This window comes from Eubalaena glacialis, chromosome 2, assembly GCF_028564815.1.
Source record: "Eubalaena glacialis isolate mEubGla1 chromosome 2, mEubGla1.1.hap2.+ XY, whole genome shotgun sequence".
NCBI classification, from domain to species: domain Eukaryota; kingdom Metazoa; phylum Chordata; class Mammalia; order Artiodactyla; family Balaenidae; genus Eubalaena; species Eubalaena glacialis.
In genome coordinates this window covers 133,645,356-133,663,777 of record NC_083717.1, presented here as the reverse complement: position 1 = coordinate 133,663,777, position 18,422 = coordinate 133,645,356, and the positions used below count along the sequence as shown (strand labels likewise).

Below are 18,422 nucleotides of genomic sequence, written 5' to 3'. Positions count from 1 at the left end.
GTATAATGAGAAAATACGAAAAAGTTCAAGAGTTACCAAGAGTCAGTTGATAAATTTCCTGTAGTTTCAAACCAATGGATTTCTTAAACAATTCAGTTTTTTTCTTCTGACATATTATAATAATTCTCTCTAAGGTTAAAATTAAAATATCTTAAAGTTTTTAATAAGATAGAACTAAAACATTAAAAAGTAAAGATACATTTTGAAAATTTATATTTTAAAAAACTTAGGGGATTTAAATTTTGAGTCATTTTTTTCTTTTTTTAAAATTTATTTATTTTTGGCCGCATTGAGTCTTTTGCTGTGCACAGGCTTTCTCTAGCTGCGGCGAGTGGGGACTACTCTTCGTTGCGGTGTGCGGGCTTCTCACTGTGGTGGCTTCTCTTGTTGTGAAGCACAGGCTCTAGGCATGCGGGCTTCAGTAGCTGTGGCACATGGGCTCAGTAGTTGTGGCTCACGGGCTCTAGAGCGCAGGCTCAGTAGTTGTGGCGCATGGACCTAGTTGCTCCGCGGCATGTAGGATCTTCCCGGACAAGGGCTCGAACCCGTGTCCCCTGCATTGGCAGGTGGATTCTTAACCACTGCACCATCAGGGAAGTCCTTGAGTCATTTTTATAACTAAATGGTTGGACATGTTTCTTTAGGATTGCTTAGCTCCAGAGAAACTATATAGCACTGCTATTTTCATCAATTTAGGAAGCTATAAAAATATCCTAAGCATCTTACAAACATTCAACATTTATTAAAATAGTATTTTGTCATTAATGAGAAGAATTTGATGTTAACAAGAATCATAAAGCAATCAAATTCTTTCCATTTTATGCATGTGTGATTCATACTGTTTAGTAATAGGGAACCCTTAAATATATACCAATAAATAAATATGTAAAGTATATGATTAGCTATATTACACAAAAGTTTAAAGAGTAAATATTAATGCTTAATGAATTTTCTCCTCCAAGAAATAAATGAGCTACCCAGATATATGAATTCATGATTTACAATAAATCACAATGGCCTAAATCTTATTAAATTACATCTGTTAAGACACATACAAAGTTAAATTATAATGCAAACACCTTAAAACAAATGTATTTCTTGTAATACCATTCCAGCATTAGTATACATATTTGATTATGAAAAGCCAAGAAACTTCTAAATTGTTCTAAATTTATATTTGAATTATTCATTTTTAACATACTGTTAATTTTTCTTAAAATATATTACTCTCATATTTCCCCACTAAAAAAGAAACAAAAATTTCATAGTTGTTTAACATAATAGAAAAACAACCATCTGGTATTTGGCTGGAGTATTTATTTATGATCATCTTAGTTATATTTTCATGGTGATGTTCTACTTTGCATGGTAATATTTTGAAGACAGACAGTATCTGTTAATCATGTCTCTGACCTAAAACACCAGAATTCTTTCATATGCAACCAGGTTAAGTGGTTTATTTTTTTTTTTAATTTTTTATGTATGTATGTATGTATGTATGGCTGCTTTGGGTCTTCCTTGCTGCATGTGGGCTTTCTCTGGTTGTGGCGAGTGGGGGCTACTCTTCATTGGTGTGCATGGGCTTCTCATTGCAGTGGCTTCTCTTGTTGAGGAGCACAGGCTTCAGTGGTTGTGACACGCGGGCTTCAGTAGTTGTGGCTCGCGGGCTCTAGAGCGCAGGCTCAGTAGTTGTGGTGCACGGGCTTAGTTGCTCCGAGGCATGTGGGATCCTCCTGGACCAGGGCTTGAACCAGTGTCCTCTGCGTTGGCAGATGGATTTTTAACCACTGCGCCACCAGCGAAGTCCCAGGTTAAGTGATTTATAAAGTATGATTATAACTTCAAACTAATCACAAAATACAATTACTTTTAAAAAGCATTCCAATTGATATAAAAATGTTAAAATAAGGGATCTATAAAGTGTCTCTGAGTGCTAATTTCTACTATTCTATGAAATGTCTCTTTTCTTAACACACTAAAACAGTGTGAGGAAAAGAGTCGCAAGGATAATATATAAAATGTAGAGAGAGAGAGAGAGACAGAGTCCATCAGAGACAACTGAGAATCACCTGATCATATCTGTAACACATCACAGATACATTTTAAAAATTTTCTCCTTGCCATGACCTGTGAATGAAGATAGACTCCAAAACATATTTCAGGCATTCATTTATGATCTTAAACTCTGGCAACCTTTTACCAGAAAACATTATCTTCAGGGAAAGATCTTTTCAGGGCAAACATTACCTTCATCATCACCCACGTCATCAGATGAAAATTAATTAACTGCACAAAACAGATTTTTGAATCAAACGTAGGTTTTCACTGGCAATGAATATATGACTCTCTTCATACAAAGGAGAAGTATTTCCTCTCAACAAGCTAAAACAATAAGTGGTATGTGAACTGCTAGTTGAAAGGTAGAGGCACTGGTAATCATTATTTCCCCTTGTTTGTTCAGGCCCTTCCAACAAAACAAACAACCTTTTTGTGATTGGATTGACATGGTGTTAACAATGCATTTAATGCCCAAATCAGTATGAATACAGGTAAAGCTCTCACTAATACCAGTACCAGGATGTTAAAGCCACCTATTTTCTAAGCAGCCAAAAAAAAAAAGAAAGAAAGAAGACAGAGCTTTCCCTCCTTTGACAAATAAGCTAGTATGCTACTATTCACCAAGCCACATCAGATAATAACCTTGTGTATGACTTTGAATGCCATATGTTAATACTGATCTACTATACCTGCTGTTTTTTCAGCAATTTGAGCTTCTGTTGCTTTTTCTTGGAGTTCCAGTTTAAGCTTTAGTTTTCTCTGTTCTTTATCTTCTTTAGTCAGTTTTTCTTGAAGCTAAAACACATTGAAATAAACATAGATTCTTACTAATAAATTTCTTGCACAAATATAATTAATCCCGAAGATAATTTTTGCTTTTCTCTAGACCCTTACAGAATAACTGTATTAACTTACCGAATACATAACTCCAGGGGAAAAAAAAATTTAAGGTTTTAAGATATTTTATAAAATAATAATTACCTGAAATGACATAGAAATTATAAAAACATTTTAACATACACTTAATTTATGTGTGTGTATAGGCAAATGAAATTAAAGAAGGAACAACATTATTATTATAACTACTGCAGCAAAAAGCAATCTGATCCATTCTTTTGTCTTAAAGCAAAAGACTTGGAAGGGACTATCAAAATAAAATAATGGGTAGCACAAATTATAGCTTCTTAGTAATTCTAATATTTTGAAACAAAATTAATTAAGATAATAATCTTAATATTTGATACAAATCTCCCTTTGAGAATGCTATGCCATCATATTCCATTTAAATTGGCATTGGCACCTGGCTCATAATTGGCATGTAATAAACAGCTGGTAAATGAAAATAAAGAAAATATCTCAGGCTTTCATACAGGATCCCTCCAAATGTTTTTTTAATTTCTCCCTCCGTTTACGTCATTTGTGCTGTTTTCCGTCAGACATGATCAACATTCTTAACATCATGCTTCAGTTTGATTAGGTCAAACAACTAGATTAGAATCAGAAAAGTATGTAGAGGTTAAAAAAAAAAAAAAGAAGGCAAGCATAGAAAGTGAACATTATTTAATAACATTATTTAAAGCTCAAAGGAATGTAACTAGAAAAAGAGTCAGAAAAGATAAAACGTGACATGACAAATTGGATTGAACAAAATGTAGCAGTATAAGATAACACAGGGTAAATGACAATATTTCCAAGCCTTGCTACTTTAAAGTTTACATATATTATTGAGGTGAAATAAAGGGCACAGATACTACTAAAAAAAAGAAAAAGAAGTTAAGAAAGTAACATGAAACCAATGAAGTAAAATTTGAATTTTTTAGGTACCACACCTCTATGAAAAAGGAAGTGATATTGCAAGCCACCAAGGCAGGAAACCAAAGAAATTGCTTTTCACAGCTCATGTCTCAACTCAATCACACCGTGAATGGCATGGTATGGCAACAGCATAAAGCTACTGTTAAAGGATTAAAGTACACAATAAAACTGAATTATGATGAGTGACAAAGCAAACTTAGAAGGTCAACAGCTAAAAGTATACTGTACAATCATCAGACTTTCTATATTGTACCTTTTTATTGCTTGCTTTGAGAATGTCCAATTCTTTGAGAAGCAATGCTATTGTCTCCTCTTCATTTAAGTCTGAAGTAACTTGACAAGGAATCATACATTTGTAATGTAAATCATTATTTCTATGTTCCATAATGCTGTAATAAAGAAAACTATTAAAACAATATACATATAATTTCAACTATATAGGATCTATACATTTTACACTTCAAATGGGGGAAACATTTAATTTTAACAGTAAGTATGTAAAGTTACTTAATTTAAATTTTTTCTTGTTATGCACTGTTAAGAAAATACTATGGATGAAAAAGACTAAACATTGCAATTTCACAGAGGTGCTAATATACAATATATCACAGTGGTGCTAATATATCAATTTCACAGGGAGAGCTAAATCTGTGAAAAGCATTTAGTAATGTCTAGAGATTCATGGTTCAGTATACTTAAAGATCGCAGTTTTTAAGGGCTTGTGAATATTAATTCAATTTGTACTTCTTGTCAGGACTCTAGATACATTTCTTACTTTTCTGAAAATGGGAACAATGAATATTTTTTCATTATAATTGACAGAATATCATATTTTCATTATTAAATTCGTAACATTAAAAATGAAAACCTATTCCTGTAACATTTAAGCAAAAAAAAATTTGTACAATATGTATGCTATTTGAGAACAATATTAACTTGTTAGCAAGTACTATAAAGGAAGGGAAGGGAAAAGAGATGACTTTAGCCTAATCTCTATTATTTACTTTTCCCATGTGGTTATAAAGTTTATCACCTCTTCATTCATCCCTACTCCCCAAAAATGTACTCCAAACTGCACTCTGATAAGAATATAACTGATTGCCAAGAAAGTGGAACATATTAATATATCTACTTCATTATATATTAATATTCATTAATATAGCTATTTCATAATTTTTAAGTAAATAGAAATAGCTATTCCTATGTAAAACTCCGTTGAAAAGTATTCCATAAAATATGATTTTTGTCTGGACTGAAAACATAATATTTATATTTCAATATAATTATAAATTATATTAGTTTGAGAATCTTTAAATTTAGCAGTATTTTCATAGTACATGACTAATTATCAAAGTGCTTTTCTCCCATAGGTAAAAGTCACAGGTGTCAAAATTCAAATCCCTTCATGAAATAGGTAGCTACATAAAGTGAATGGGTAGAAACTACAGAATGTAAAATAATAAGGAAGGTAAATGGGAGAGTAGACAACCCTTCTAAAAGCATTCAAATTCATTTAAATGAAGAACAGTGCTGACCAAAATCAAATCATATCTTTGGGCTTATTTCGTCTTGGAGCTGCCAGGTTATGGCTCTGATGAATAATATCCCATTTAATATCAACTTAATAGCTATTTCTAGATCCTTAATGAAAGGTCACTTAAAATAATATTCAACAAAAAAATATAAAACCTCATGACCTTCATTCAAACTCACCTTGTGCTTTTTCACTCAGTGATTTAGATACATTATATCAATGTAATGAAAATAGTAGAAAACTCTAGTATTAGATTCCTCAAATTCTAATAAGTTAATGATATGTCAAATTTAGGCCACATCAAAAAGAAGAAAGGGAGGGACAGAGAGAGGGAGGAAGGAAGGAAGAGTTCTCCCAATTCTTACTTTCTAAATCTAAGGCTGCTAGCACTCACTTGGACTTTTCTGTAGTGCAGTAAGCTGTCTCATCACCTAGATGAGGACTGATGACTTGAAAATTCCTTGATCTCTGCTCTGGCAATTCTATGCCCTCATAAGTAGCTTCATTAACTAATTCATTGGATTTCTGATGCATGCTTCCCTTAGAATTCACAGGCAGTTGCTCATCTAGCTGTGTACTTTTATTTCTCCCCGTGGTCTCTTGTTCAAGATAACCATGGGTTACGTCTGCATTTAAAACAAAACAAAAACACGAGATATGAAACACCATCATTACATATTAAATCAATCAAATGAATATTTTTGTGGAAATAAGAGCTCTCACAGTTTTAAACATGCACTTACTAACCTTACTCCTATTGTTATCAGATAAACATGTACAGGGTGATTTTGCCACAAATATTTCCATTTCCACAGTCAGTGGGCATTTAGGACAGTGGTTTACAACCTTAAGTGCACATCAGCCGAGGAGTTTTTAAAAATCCTCAAGCTCAGGCCACATCTTCTACTAATTAAATCAAAATCTCTGGGAGTGATCACATGATTCCAGTATACAATCAAGGGTGGGAACCACTGACTTAGAGGTTATTATTTTCTACATTAACTTTTCTTTCCTAGATTTTGAAAAATAGGATGCAATAAGTTAACTGATTACAGTGAAATGATAATGCGCATGGAATTTGGGTATTGGCCTGAGTTAAAATTCTGGTTTTGCCAAGCACATAACTTTGGGGAAATTACTTTACCCTTCCATACCTCAGATTCTGGTTTGCAAAATGGACACATAATAGTACTTACTTGAGTTGTTGTAAGGATTAACTGAATTAAGAATTAATGAATGCAAAGTGCCTGGCCTAGTGTTTGGCACGTCAATCAATGTTAGCTATTATTTTTGTAATCATCATCATATAAAAATGGAAATAATACAAGGAGAATTATTTTTAACTTCCATTTTATCAGATATGTATTATACATTAGAGAATATTTTGTAATGCCTGGCTATCTCATAAATATTAGTTATTTTAAGCTGTAACTAGTAAATAACAGCTATTTCAAAGGAAGAGTGTATATCTGATGTTACAATGAAATTCTGGGGAGAAAATGACACACAAGCAAGTGCACAAAACAAACTCTTTTAACCAGTAAATCAGATCAACAGGCACAAATACTGATTGTAACTAGGACTTTATTATTTCCAACAGAAATAATTCTTCAACTTTTAAAAGCAGGTGAATCTCACCTACTTGTTGATGATGCCTTCTTTAACTTGCCGAACTTAAAATCCCTTTGAGGCAGAAGAAGAGTAGTTTTAGAATAAAAACAAATGGGAAACATAAATAAGGTACTCATTCTTTAAGAAGAAATTCTTTGCTTACATATATGCTGAAATTAGGTAGAGCCAGTCATAAACTCCAAGTCCTGGACATTATCTTATGGGTGGCTAAATGCTAGATCAGAAACCATTCGTTTTTGGTCAATTACTCTCTATTTCCCTGTGTTTGTGGGAATAAACTGGGAGAAAGTGCTATCATAATTACATACTGTGATATATCTATGAAATTTCATTATATTTTGTTTTAAACTTTAACAAATATGGTATCTGAAGATTATTTGTTGATTCTTGACATTTCAAAACACTTAATTTGCTTTAGATGTTCATCATGCTACTTTTCTAGAATAGGCTGGTATTAGTACCCCCAAATCTGAATGAGGTATTATAAAATTTTATACATGGACACTAAGGAATACCACTATCATTAACAGGCCATGCTTTTTTAAGACTAACATATAACTTTATAGGCAATTCAAAGAAAGAAAATTATAAATAGTTATGGAAAACAGTATGAAAATAACAAAAATTGTCTCCAGGGGCATATCAGAAGATAACTATTAGGCTCTATGCTATTCTCCAGTTTATGAGGTACAAAGATTCTTCAAAAGGTAAAAGGATAAGCCAAGGAGCATTGCCAGCTAGAAAAAGCCCCTAGTTCCCCATGACAACACCTTATCAATTGCTTCAGAATCTTAAGTCTTGACTCTGTGACCTGTTTTTGAGACCAAACTTACCAGTATCTGCAACTTGTCCCATGTTTTCACCTCTGTATTTCTGGGTCTAGTGCAGCATCTCTCTTCTTTCAGTTTTTTATTTCTAACCTGTGAGTGCTTACTTTACCCCATCCCTGATATCTATATTGCTATTTGGTTACTAGATTTATAGCTCTCTTTCTCACTTCAGCTTACCTAATGTCAAATTTCATGATCCCTGAACTCTTGGTAAATCACTGCCTTTTAACCTGTGACTGTACTATATTCTCCAAACTGAGAGCAGACATGGAACCTTCTCAATAAGAGGGCTCTTTACTGATCCCTCCTGGATCCTACTAATTATAACCCCCTGCAGTATTATCAAAATAAACTCATCAAGTTCTAACACACTTCTGGATTTTAATTTTAAATGTTTAATATTTTTGAAGAATTCATACTGTATGATTTGGTTCTGTTTCTGGATGTTTCTATCCTTGCTCTGTAGCAAAAGCTTTTAGATTCCTAACTGAAACTGTTCACCAGATATTTGGAACCTGCTCTACAACTATCCATACTCTTCCACTGAGAATTTAATTTTACTTTAGAGTAAACAAAGCTGATTTATAAAATTTTCCTTCCGGTCTTTTTTTTTTTTTTTTGGACCAACTGTTTTAGCAAATATTGCTTAAATCCTCTGAATGCTCTCAATACTCTGCCATATTGCATTACCCGATATCAGAATTTGATCATTTGTATAGAAAGTTTGATGCCCTCAATTTATTTATTTGTTCATTAATTTAATAATAATCCATGGAAATGCTGCAGTGTGATATGTCCTGTGATAAGTACTGGGAAGACAAAGATGGGTAAGAAACAGATTCTTCCCTCAAGGACTCTACAGTAAGAGAAGGAAGACAAACTGATCTAGTAATTTGAATACAATGTACTAAGGAGTATGCTAGGGCTAAAGAGACCACAAAAAAAACCATGCTAGACATCCTGATGCTCTACTGGAAGACTCGGAGAAGATTTCACAAAGGCATTTGTTCCAAAACAGGACAAGCAGAAATATGCAAAGTAATGAACTGTCAAAGAGTTTGAGCTTGGTGAAGTAAACAGAAAGTTGACAGACTATAAGAATAAGAGAACAGGAAGAATGAGTACAGAAGAGAAGAAATCGCTTTAGGAAAAACACAAAGACATTTGTTGTTCTGAAAGGACAAGATGCTATAGTTGAGTGAAAACTTGTAAAATGAGTAACACTGTAAAGACAAATTCCAAGATGTGGTAGATCTGGGAATGTGTTGATTAAATAGATTGATGATGAAGGTACTTGGAGAGGAGGAAGTCAAGGTATCAGGGTACAGGGAGTGCCATCTTTCAAGAAACTGAAGTCATTCAGAAAAATGGCAAGAAATGGAGAGGAGAAATGAAAGACAAATGCAAAAGACTTCACTGACTGCATAAACATGCTAAAGAAGACAGAGCCAGATGAGAAAGCTAACTGATGTTAGTTAACAGTCATTTCTTTCTACCTTTTTACTTTGAAATAATTCCAGTCTTATAAAAAAGTTGCAAAAATAGTACAATGAATTACTATACACCCTTCATCCAGATTCCTCAATGTTAACATTTTACCACGCTTGCTTTATTATTTATTCTATGTCTGTCTACCTACACATACATAATTTTTTCTGAAACATTTGAGAGTAAGTTGCTGGCATGATACACTTCGACTTTTCAAGTCAAATTTTAAGATACTGTTGTATCATACTTCATTTTACCAAATTTTCTTTATCTTATTCACAGCTCAACTTAAATTCAGAGAATACGACAGTATTTAGTTACTCTAACTCAGTCTTCAATTATTTTTCCTGAACTCTCCAGCCCCAGAAGAAGGACTTCTATCAAGTGATAACAGGATGATGCCACTAAAAGCTTTAGTTGAGATGCTGTATTACCCCATCACTTGAAAGAAAATTGCATTAGAAATATACCAATAAAATGCAACAAAAAGTGAAGTTATAGGTCTGTTTCATATACTATTCGAATAGAAAGATAAGATAAATGTTTTAAAGAACAATTCACTTCTGATTCAAATTCATCTCTAGGCAGATGAAAGTTTAAACTAAAACTATTCTATTGATTGCTCTCTATCTCTCTCATATGGTTTGAAATGGAAACTCTATAACTTTCTTTAGTAATTTGCTTCAGTGTTGAATCAATGTCATTGTTAATTGTTCCATCATTATGACTAACAGAATTAATACTATTTAAATTCATTTCTCCATAGGAACTTATAGAATAAGTTGTTAATCTCTTCTTCATAATTCATAAGTCTATGAAATCTAACTTTCTTTTCTCAAATAACAGGAAGTTTTTTATGACAACTATCCCTTTATTTATTTGCTCTTCTGCAGGCACACTGCATTATTTGGACATAAGAATTTTAACCACTTCAAACCAAATATATTCCCCAATTTTTGCTATTACTATTTAATGCTATCACTGCCATGTAAACCTATCCTGTGACCATTTGAAAATGATGTTATGGAAGATTATTACTCACTATTCCTCAAATGCCACCTACTGCTATTGTTAGAGACAGTTTATTCATCTGGGCAAAGTGGGTAAATTTAGTAAAGACTTTTTAGAATCCTAATACTTAATACATGTGCCTAGGCCAGCTGTATTATATGCTTTGAAGACCCTGTATCTCCCTAGTGACTTTCATACTGTTTCTAATGGATCATTTTCATGATCTAACAAATTCTCCCTTTACTCCTGGAGGTATTACTATTGTCAACTATCCCAATGTTAGCGTTGCTACTAAATTCTCAGTTCCTTAGTCTAGAAAATTAACAGCATTATACTATTTCCTAACCTAGTAAAGAAAGCTTTAGGATCCCTTTTGAGTTCAATTCTCCAGACAGTTATACATTAATGTCAGTTAAATTGATTGAATTGAATTAATTGAATATACTCAGTTAAATTGATGCTACCCAAGAAATCATAACTCATGGCCAAAAATAACTGTTACTTCACAACTACTATATAGAAGTGAGGAGGCGGCTAGAATCAAATAGGGATTCTTAGAGGCTGGGGAATTTTGTTCTGTCTGGCTTTGTAAATAGTTTGTGACAACTGGTATCTGTGTAAATGGATTTGATGGTCCCCTGGGGGGTCAATACTGTTTACAGAGCTGTTTCTTCAGAGTGGCTGAGCTAGAATTGTCTCTAGGGATCCTACAGGGGTTACTCAGAATAGCAACATCTCAGGTACCTGAGAGCTCAGTGGCAGAAAAGAGAAAGAGGAATGGAGGTGCTATAGGCAGGCACATTCGAATAAATGGATCTCTCTCCTTCAGATGCAGGTGCTACTCAGGGGTACTTGTATCTAAAACGAACCATAAAGGAAGCAATTTGTTAATGTGCTCTCTGACACTTGCTAACATAATTGGTCACCACTTCTTTACACTATATCTTTTCTTTTTTTGGAAAGGTTATTACTTATATCGTAGCATCTGATTTTATAAATAGAAAAAGAACAAAAACCCCACGTTTATTGCTTCTTTTGTATATTGTCTATCACTACATTATGTAAAAACATCAAAATGATATGATACTTTTTGCTATTAAATAAGTGTAAATTTGATTTCATGATGGGAGTACTATAGTAGTCCCACATTTTAAACAAATGTCTTTTTTTCAATGGTTAAGAATTTTTCTAAACAAACATTAGTTTCAACACAGTATCAGCTAGTGGCTCCTAACCAATTCCTTAACTGAGTTACACGTAGATTATCTATCTGTATGTGTGTATAAATGTTCTTCATTCCCTTTACTAAATATTTCCAACTATTTGCTTCCTTTATGTGTGTGGGGCGGTTAGTTTTCCACATAGATGCATATATGGGTTTTTCTATCCCCAAACATAAAAGAAGGACATCAGAAACTTTTGCCATATCATAGTGGTTCCACTTAATATGAGTGAGTACAAGAGCAAAGCTTAGACCTTCCAAGTAGAATACTGGTGTATTTAGAGTTTCCAAGCAGAACCACAGTGCATGGGCTCTGAAGACTGACTGCAGAGTTTGAATTCTGGCTCTACCACACAGCTGTATGACCTTTACCAAATTACTAAACCTCTCATCAATTTCCCTATCAGTAAAAAGCACATAATAAAAGCACCTACCTCAAAAGGTTATTATGAGCATTAAATTATTTAAATTGTATAATCTCTTGGAAAAGTGTCAGTACAGAATACACACTCAATAAATGTTAGCTATTATTATTTGCAAGAATCTACTTAGCTAAAAGTAAAAGATTTTCTTATTAAAATGTAATAAGAATAAATAAAATATAGTAAGAAAAAATTTTCTTATTAAAATAGCAAAAGACATGAACATGGAAAATAAATAAAATGTTACTTCGTTCAATGAAAAACATATAAAAAAGAGAAAATACTTAAGGTTAAAACTTGTAGTTAATACATAATGGTTTAATAAAGTTTGTATAAGATTATAAAACTAATAAATTACAAAAGTAACAGAACTTCAAAATTCAGAAATCCTGACACTAATCTAAAGAAAGATCCTGAAAGAAAATTCAATCTCATAGAAAGAAAATTAAGAGTATATTTCTGTAAACTCAATCCCATGGCAGGAAAATAAGAAATGTAAATAACATGTTTCTGTAACATAATTTGAACACTACCATATTGGCACATGATATTAGATATGATCAGGATCATAGCTAGTAGACCACAGGTACTTATCCTACAGAGATTCTAATTTAGGAGTCACAAGAAATTAGGTAACTTTTGGATCCCTGGCTTAAAATATGCAAACTTGTTACCTGGATACTGTATACTCTCTCAGGGGGTTTTCAATTTATTTTTTGGCTTGACCAGCCATAAGAAGAAGAAAAAAAAGTACTATAACTTTCATTTTCATTGTTCTATATTCTCACTGCTCACATTTCAAGCACCCAAAACTACATATAGCCATTGGCTGTTACGTTGAAAAGCACAGATACAGAGTTTTATGTGATTCTGATAAGGTGTATTATATATATTGAAGGAAAGTCAAAAACATGTGATGGGGGAGAGCCTGGATATAGCTGTAAGATTTTGAAATAAGGCTTGATAAAGGTTTGTTAACCTGGAAAATCATGAAACCTGTGAATGTCAGTAATTTATTCATTTGGACATGAATTCAAAATAAACTATATCCTTTACATTCCCATACATGGTTGTATCTCTAAATAAACATGTCAAAAAGAACTGGTAAGGTTATTTCATCTGTGATTAAGACAATTCAAAGGCTTAGTGTACCATGTTACAAATTATCCACTGACTAGTCATAGAAATCACTTTACTGAAATTTTGTTATTTGTTTTATTATTAAAAAACTAAAGTGGTGGTACTACACCAAATTTTTATAAGTTTTTGTTTGTTTCAAGTCTGAAATAGTCATGAACACATCAATATTCATTCAACACACTTCTGTGCAAGAACTGTTCTATTGTAACGTTTCAGCTTCTAAATTTTAACGTCTTTCATCAAATGAAGGCCATGAACACAGTATAATAGTGTAATTGCCTAAACCTTACACTGCCTAACTTATGAACATATTGCATAAATTAAAGCTTTGTAAAAATTCTTTCACCCTATTTAAACCATTGCAAATATCATTTAAGCTAAAATGATTGTGAAAACTATCCTAAAATTAGATTAACTAGCACAACAGTACGCTTTATTCTCTTTTTTCCCCAGTGATATGAACTATTTGGCTACTTACTATATATTTCTAAGCTTTTCAATTTTCCTGTTATAAGAATAATTTATATAAAGTAATTAAAATATGAATCAACTAGGTAAGTCTTAAATTTCTACCACTGCAAGTGAAACAGGTTTCATAATTATATATTTTTTGTTTACTAAGTATGAACACATACTAATTATCTATGAATTCAACAATTCCATAAACCATTTATGGAAGGTAACTTTTCCAATAACAATTGTAAAGAGAGAAAAAAAACTATTTCTTTATATGTGCCTTTCATTTTATTTAAGAACATTTTTAGATTTGGAAAACAAAACAGAAGAATCACCAGTCAGATACCAAGTGGAAATCACTGAAACACAATGTTAGTTCTAATGGATGGATGATTGTATTTGGTCTTTTGAAACTTTGAAGTATAGGTAAGTCTTGATCACACAAATTAATAAATCCTAAAGCTGGAGTTAACAATAACCATTACACCCAAATTCTGCAGCTTAGCCCAGCCAATTTTTCAAAAGGTCAGGTTGTGAACTGGAGAAGATCAGGGAGGTCCACCGCATAGCTTTGTTGCCAGGCATCTCTCGTCTGGATTGTTGCAGGCATTTATTAGTATTCGTCAGCAGACTCAACAGAGCAAACAAGAAATTCAAGCACGAATAATAAAATGAAATGCTGCTATATAACCCTTTGTCATTCAGCAAATATGGGACTTTTTAGCTACATTGTTCCTAAACCTGGGTTACTACTTTAATTTTTCTCCCCAGTGCTGACTGAATGAGTATGCATGTGTGTTAAATGCAGAGCTCCCCTAACAACTGCAGGACTGCCATTTAATCTGTTGGTAGATGGACCATTTCCTGTGGGAACCCTAGCTATGATTTCCAGATCCACCAAATAAATCTCAGATTAAGATTCCAAATGAAACCTGCCTTTGGCAGATAAAAAATGTCAAGATGGATATAAACAGTAAAATTATAAATTATCTAGGTGTTGCATGACAAACCAATGTTCAATTTTTTTTTGTTGACATGTGCCTAGATATCAAAACTATATGAGACATTCATCAAATGTCACACTTTCATAATATTGGAGGCATCATTAAAACTGTTTGACTAAGGACCTCAAAGTGTTTAAGCAGTAGCTCAAAAGTATATTTGTGCAAAGTAGAAGAATAAATTTACATATCAGCAGCAGCTCATAAGGGATGGGTAAATATTCTGTTTATCTCTCATTGTAATTCAGGTTACTTTAAATACAAGGTTTTAGGAAATCATTATAGTCTATATGGCATCATTACATAACTTTCTATGCAAATGATGTATGTTTTATTCAAATTCACCATTTGTTTTGGGGGGAGGGAACAAAAGGAAAAGGAAGGGACTCTCATTTTATTAATCAGCTGTGACTATTATACTAGTGCCTTGTTAGTTGCACCATAGCATCATCAGCTCCTTGTTAGTAGTATTTTTTAACTTTTAAAAGCAGCATTGAAAACCTGAGACAAAAAAAGCCTAAGTAAAAAAAAAGAAAAAATTATAATGTTTTCGTTTCAAGTGACTCTGGGGAGAGGCAGAGATTTTCAAAAAAGAAAAAGGTAATGAAAGACCAATATAGAACCTATTAGAGACCAATGGCCTATTAAAAATGCAGAGGAAGCCTCTGATGCTAGTCTCTACTGCATTCTCAGGAGATCAAGGACTTCCTTTTTAATGAAAATTTTTGTTTTGTCTTTGCTCTTCTTACCTGGACTAATGCAGCACTATCCTGGTGTTAAAATACACTGGCTGATTATAAAATATAGGCAATCAAGGTTTCTGAAAGGAAAAAATCAGATTTGCTGAACTGAAATCATTATTTTTTTTAACTTTGAACTCTTAAAAGCAATTGAATAAAAAGTTTCAGTGACTCCAAATTCTGCAACATTTGGTTTCTTGATGAAGATTCAGAATTCATCTAATCTACTTAAAATGGGAATTTTTTCAAATTGTAAATTCTCTACACTTATTTTAATCTGTGGAAAGGATACAGAATATTATACATTCCATATTCCAAATGTTAGAATTTATATACAAGCCTGAATCCTTCAGGACGATGTATTTGTCCTGCTTTTCCTATCATATTTCCTCCAATGTGTGTTGCTGGTTCAACGAAACTAAGGCTAAATAAACCCTACCCCATCCTAATCTGTTAGGGATCAACATTAACCTGAAAATTCTGAACAGAAGGGGTAAAACTTTAAAAAACAGGATATTAATTAAGGAAGGAAATAAGGTATTTTGTGCTTAACTTTGATTATATTTCTATATTAAAATGCTCAAAATCAAAGAATGTTACTATGTTTTAGAGTACATCAAATTACCTTAAGTACAGCCAGTGAAACTATTAAAAAGGATATGATTTTTAATTTAAAAAATATTTAATTAGCAAAAACATATTCAGTAACTATACAAGTATAATTTTATCATCGTGAACTGATCACTTTTAACTTTTCATCCACTAGCACCCTGATTTTAAAGTACCAAAAAGTTTCAATATGTGAAGACAAAAATCACTCAAAAAATAAAGTCCAAATAGAATTTTCTAAAATAATTACTTTTACCTTACATTTGTCAGCACAATTATTCCATTTGACAAAAATTATCACTTTTACCCAAAAGCTACAGATTAGAATATTTTTAATTCAATCATTCATTCAGACTATGAAATAATCTATGTAACCAATTTCAAAATTTTATAGCCTGATTTGTTCTAAATTTGTTTTTCATTCCCCAAGAAAAAACAAAAAACAGAAAAGGCAAAACACAAAGAAAATTTGTATCCGAAACTTCTTCCCAAAATATAATAATGTCTTACACGATAGGTTGTTTTGATTAAAACACACTTACATACATGTACTAAAACCCCAAATTTTTAACTACCAGATTTATTTATAACCAAAAATAGTGAGTAAATGTAGCCACATCAGTCCTATTCTACAAACAGCCAGACAGCCTGAATCAACTGTGTAAATGGTCATAAATTCAGTCTATACACCACTGTATACTGATTCAGATCTACAAAATCAACAAAATGCCAATGCACACTCAGGACTTTACAGTAATCACGCTAAAGGTGACAAATGCAGCTACTATGGAGACCATAATAATCATCTTAAATATGATACACTGAAATTTGAATTTCTAGAAAATTTAAGATTCAATAATATTATATTGAGATTTGCGTCGTAACTATGTGTTCCAGGAAGTGCTCTGGCATGAAAGGGCCATAACCAGAAATGGATGAGGACTTTTATCAAAGAGCTCAGAAACTTAAGAATGGAGAACTTACAACAAAGCAAAAAACTTTTGAAAAATTCAAGTAACTTTTCTATTTCAGAAAAATATATTTATATTTTCATGGCCACAAACAAATTTAAAAGAGCTTATTAAAAGTAGAATTGAGTTTCCTTAAACCAAAGAAATAGTCACAAGCTGTACAAGGAGAGGATCATAGCATAGAAATGGAGAAGTAGTCCTATTAAAAAAAGAAATTTACCATTTTTCATGCTTATTCTTCTTAGTAATTGTCATTTTTATAAAATGAAGGACCAAAGGTGTAGTAAGAATTCCATGTGAAGAGTGTAGCCTGAACTGACCTACCTAAAACACTCTAAATTTAGTAAAAACAAACAAAAAAAGAAATAAAGAAAGACTCCTATTACCTCCCAAACTTTTCCCTTATTAAGAATTTATGGGCAGGTTCATCGACTGTAGCAAAGGTACCACTCCAGTGAGGGATGCTGACAGTGGGGGAAGCTGTGCTTGTGTGGGGTTATGAAGTAGGGGTATAATGGGAACTGTGTACTTCATGTTCAATTTTGCCGTGAACCTAAAACTGCTCTACAAAATAAAGTCTTTTTAAAAAACTGCCAAAATATAAAAGTAAAAAATATTTATGGCATAAATTCATAAATGTGAATTACTCATATCAGAAATGATGAGTCTCAAAACACAGTTTTAAACAAACTTCATAACCAGCTAGAAAACTAAGTTGCCCTTATAAAAATTTTTTGGTTTTCCATTACATTTTCTTAATGAGGCCAAGAGTCAGGACAGAATCATTCACATCAAGCTTAAAAAATAGACACCCAGAATCTCATTTATTTTGTAAACTTATTTTAAAAAAGAGAAATTAATTTTTTCTAAAACAGTATAACCTCCATCATGCTTTTAAGAATAGCCTTAGCATTTCCTCTGGAAATGAATCAATCCTTGTTGGCTCACTGCCAGTAGTCCTAAAACTACTCTCTCAAATATTCTGGATGGTCATGTGTAAGAAACTACCAGTACTCTATTAAGTTAGGTCCTATGGAGAGAAATAGTAAATTTAAGCAGACCTCGATATGCTCTTTTTTTAACCCTTCTATGGCAAAATGAAAATTAAAAATGTATTCTTAAATTCACACTTGCCAAAAGGAAAAGGCACATTGTGTGATATCACTAGTCTGAAGATTTTTATTGCAATTGGGATTTCAATACAGACAAAATTAGATTTTACACTAAATGAATATTAACTGATTTTACATTCTATTCTACAAAATATAAATATAGTAAATACAAACTATGCTACTTAAAAGAAATCAAGTTTCTGATATTGAGGACATTATATCTGAAGAGAATAAACATCCTATAAAACTAATAATAACCGTTTCAAATACTAGTATTTATGTTTCTTAATAATTTTGAAACTTTTTTGTAGACCTACTTTTCACAGCTGGATGGAATAACAATGACAACAACCACCACTTATCTAGGCCATGTAAAATACT

At 32.4% G+C, this 18,422-nt stretch overlaps 1 protein-coding gene across 7 annotated transcripts in view; it reads right to left on the bottom strand.

Annotated features, from left to right (window-relative positions):
* The window catches only part of MIPOL1 (mirror-image polydactyly 1), a 348,741-nt gene that overhangs the window by 268,654 nt on the left and 61,665 nt on the right, over positions 1-18,422 (bottom strand). For 5 of the 7 annotated variants that reach the window (XM_061182468.1, XM_061182465.1, XM_061182469.1 and 2 more), the window contains exons 3-5: positions 5,802-6,033; positions 4,127-4,262; positions 2,748-2,853 (exon numbers count right to left, since the gene is read on the bottom strand). In XM_061182468.1, coding sequence (XP_061038451.1) covers positions 2,748-2,853; positions 4,127-4,262; positions 5,802-6,033 — 474 coding nt within the window. Of the gene's footprint in view, positions 1-2,747; positions 2,854-4,126; positions 4,278-5,801; positions 6,034-18,422 lie in introns of all 7 variants that reach the window. The other 2 variants (XM_061182470.1, XM_061182471.1) reach the window with 2 other exon arrangements.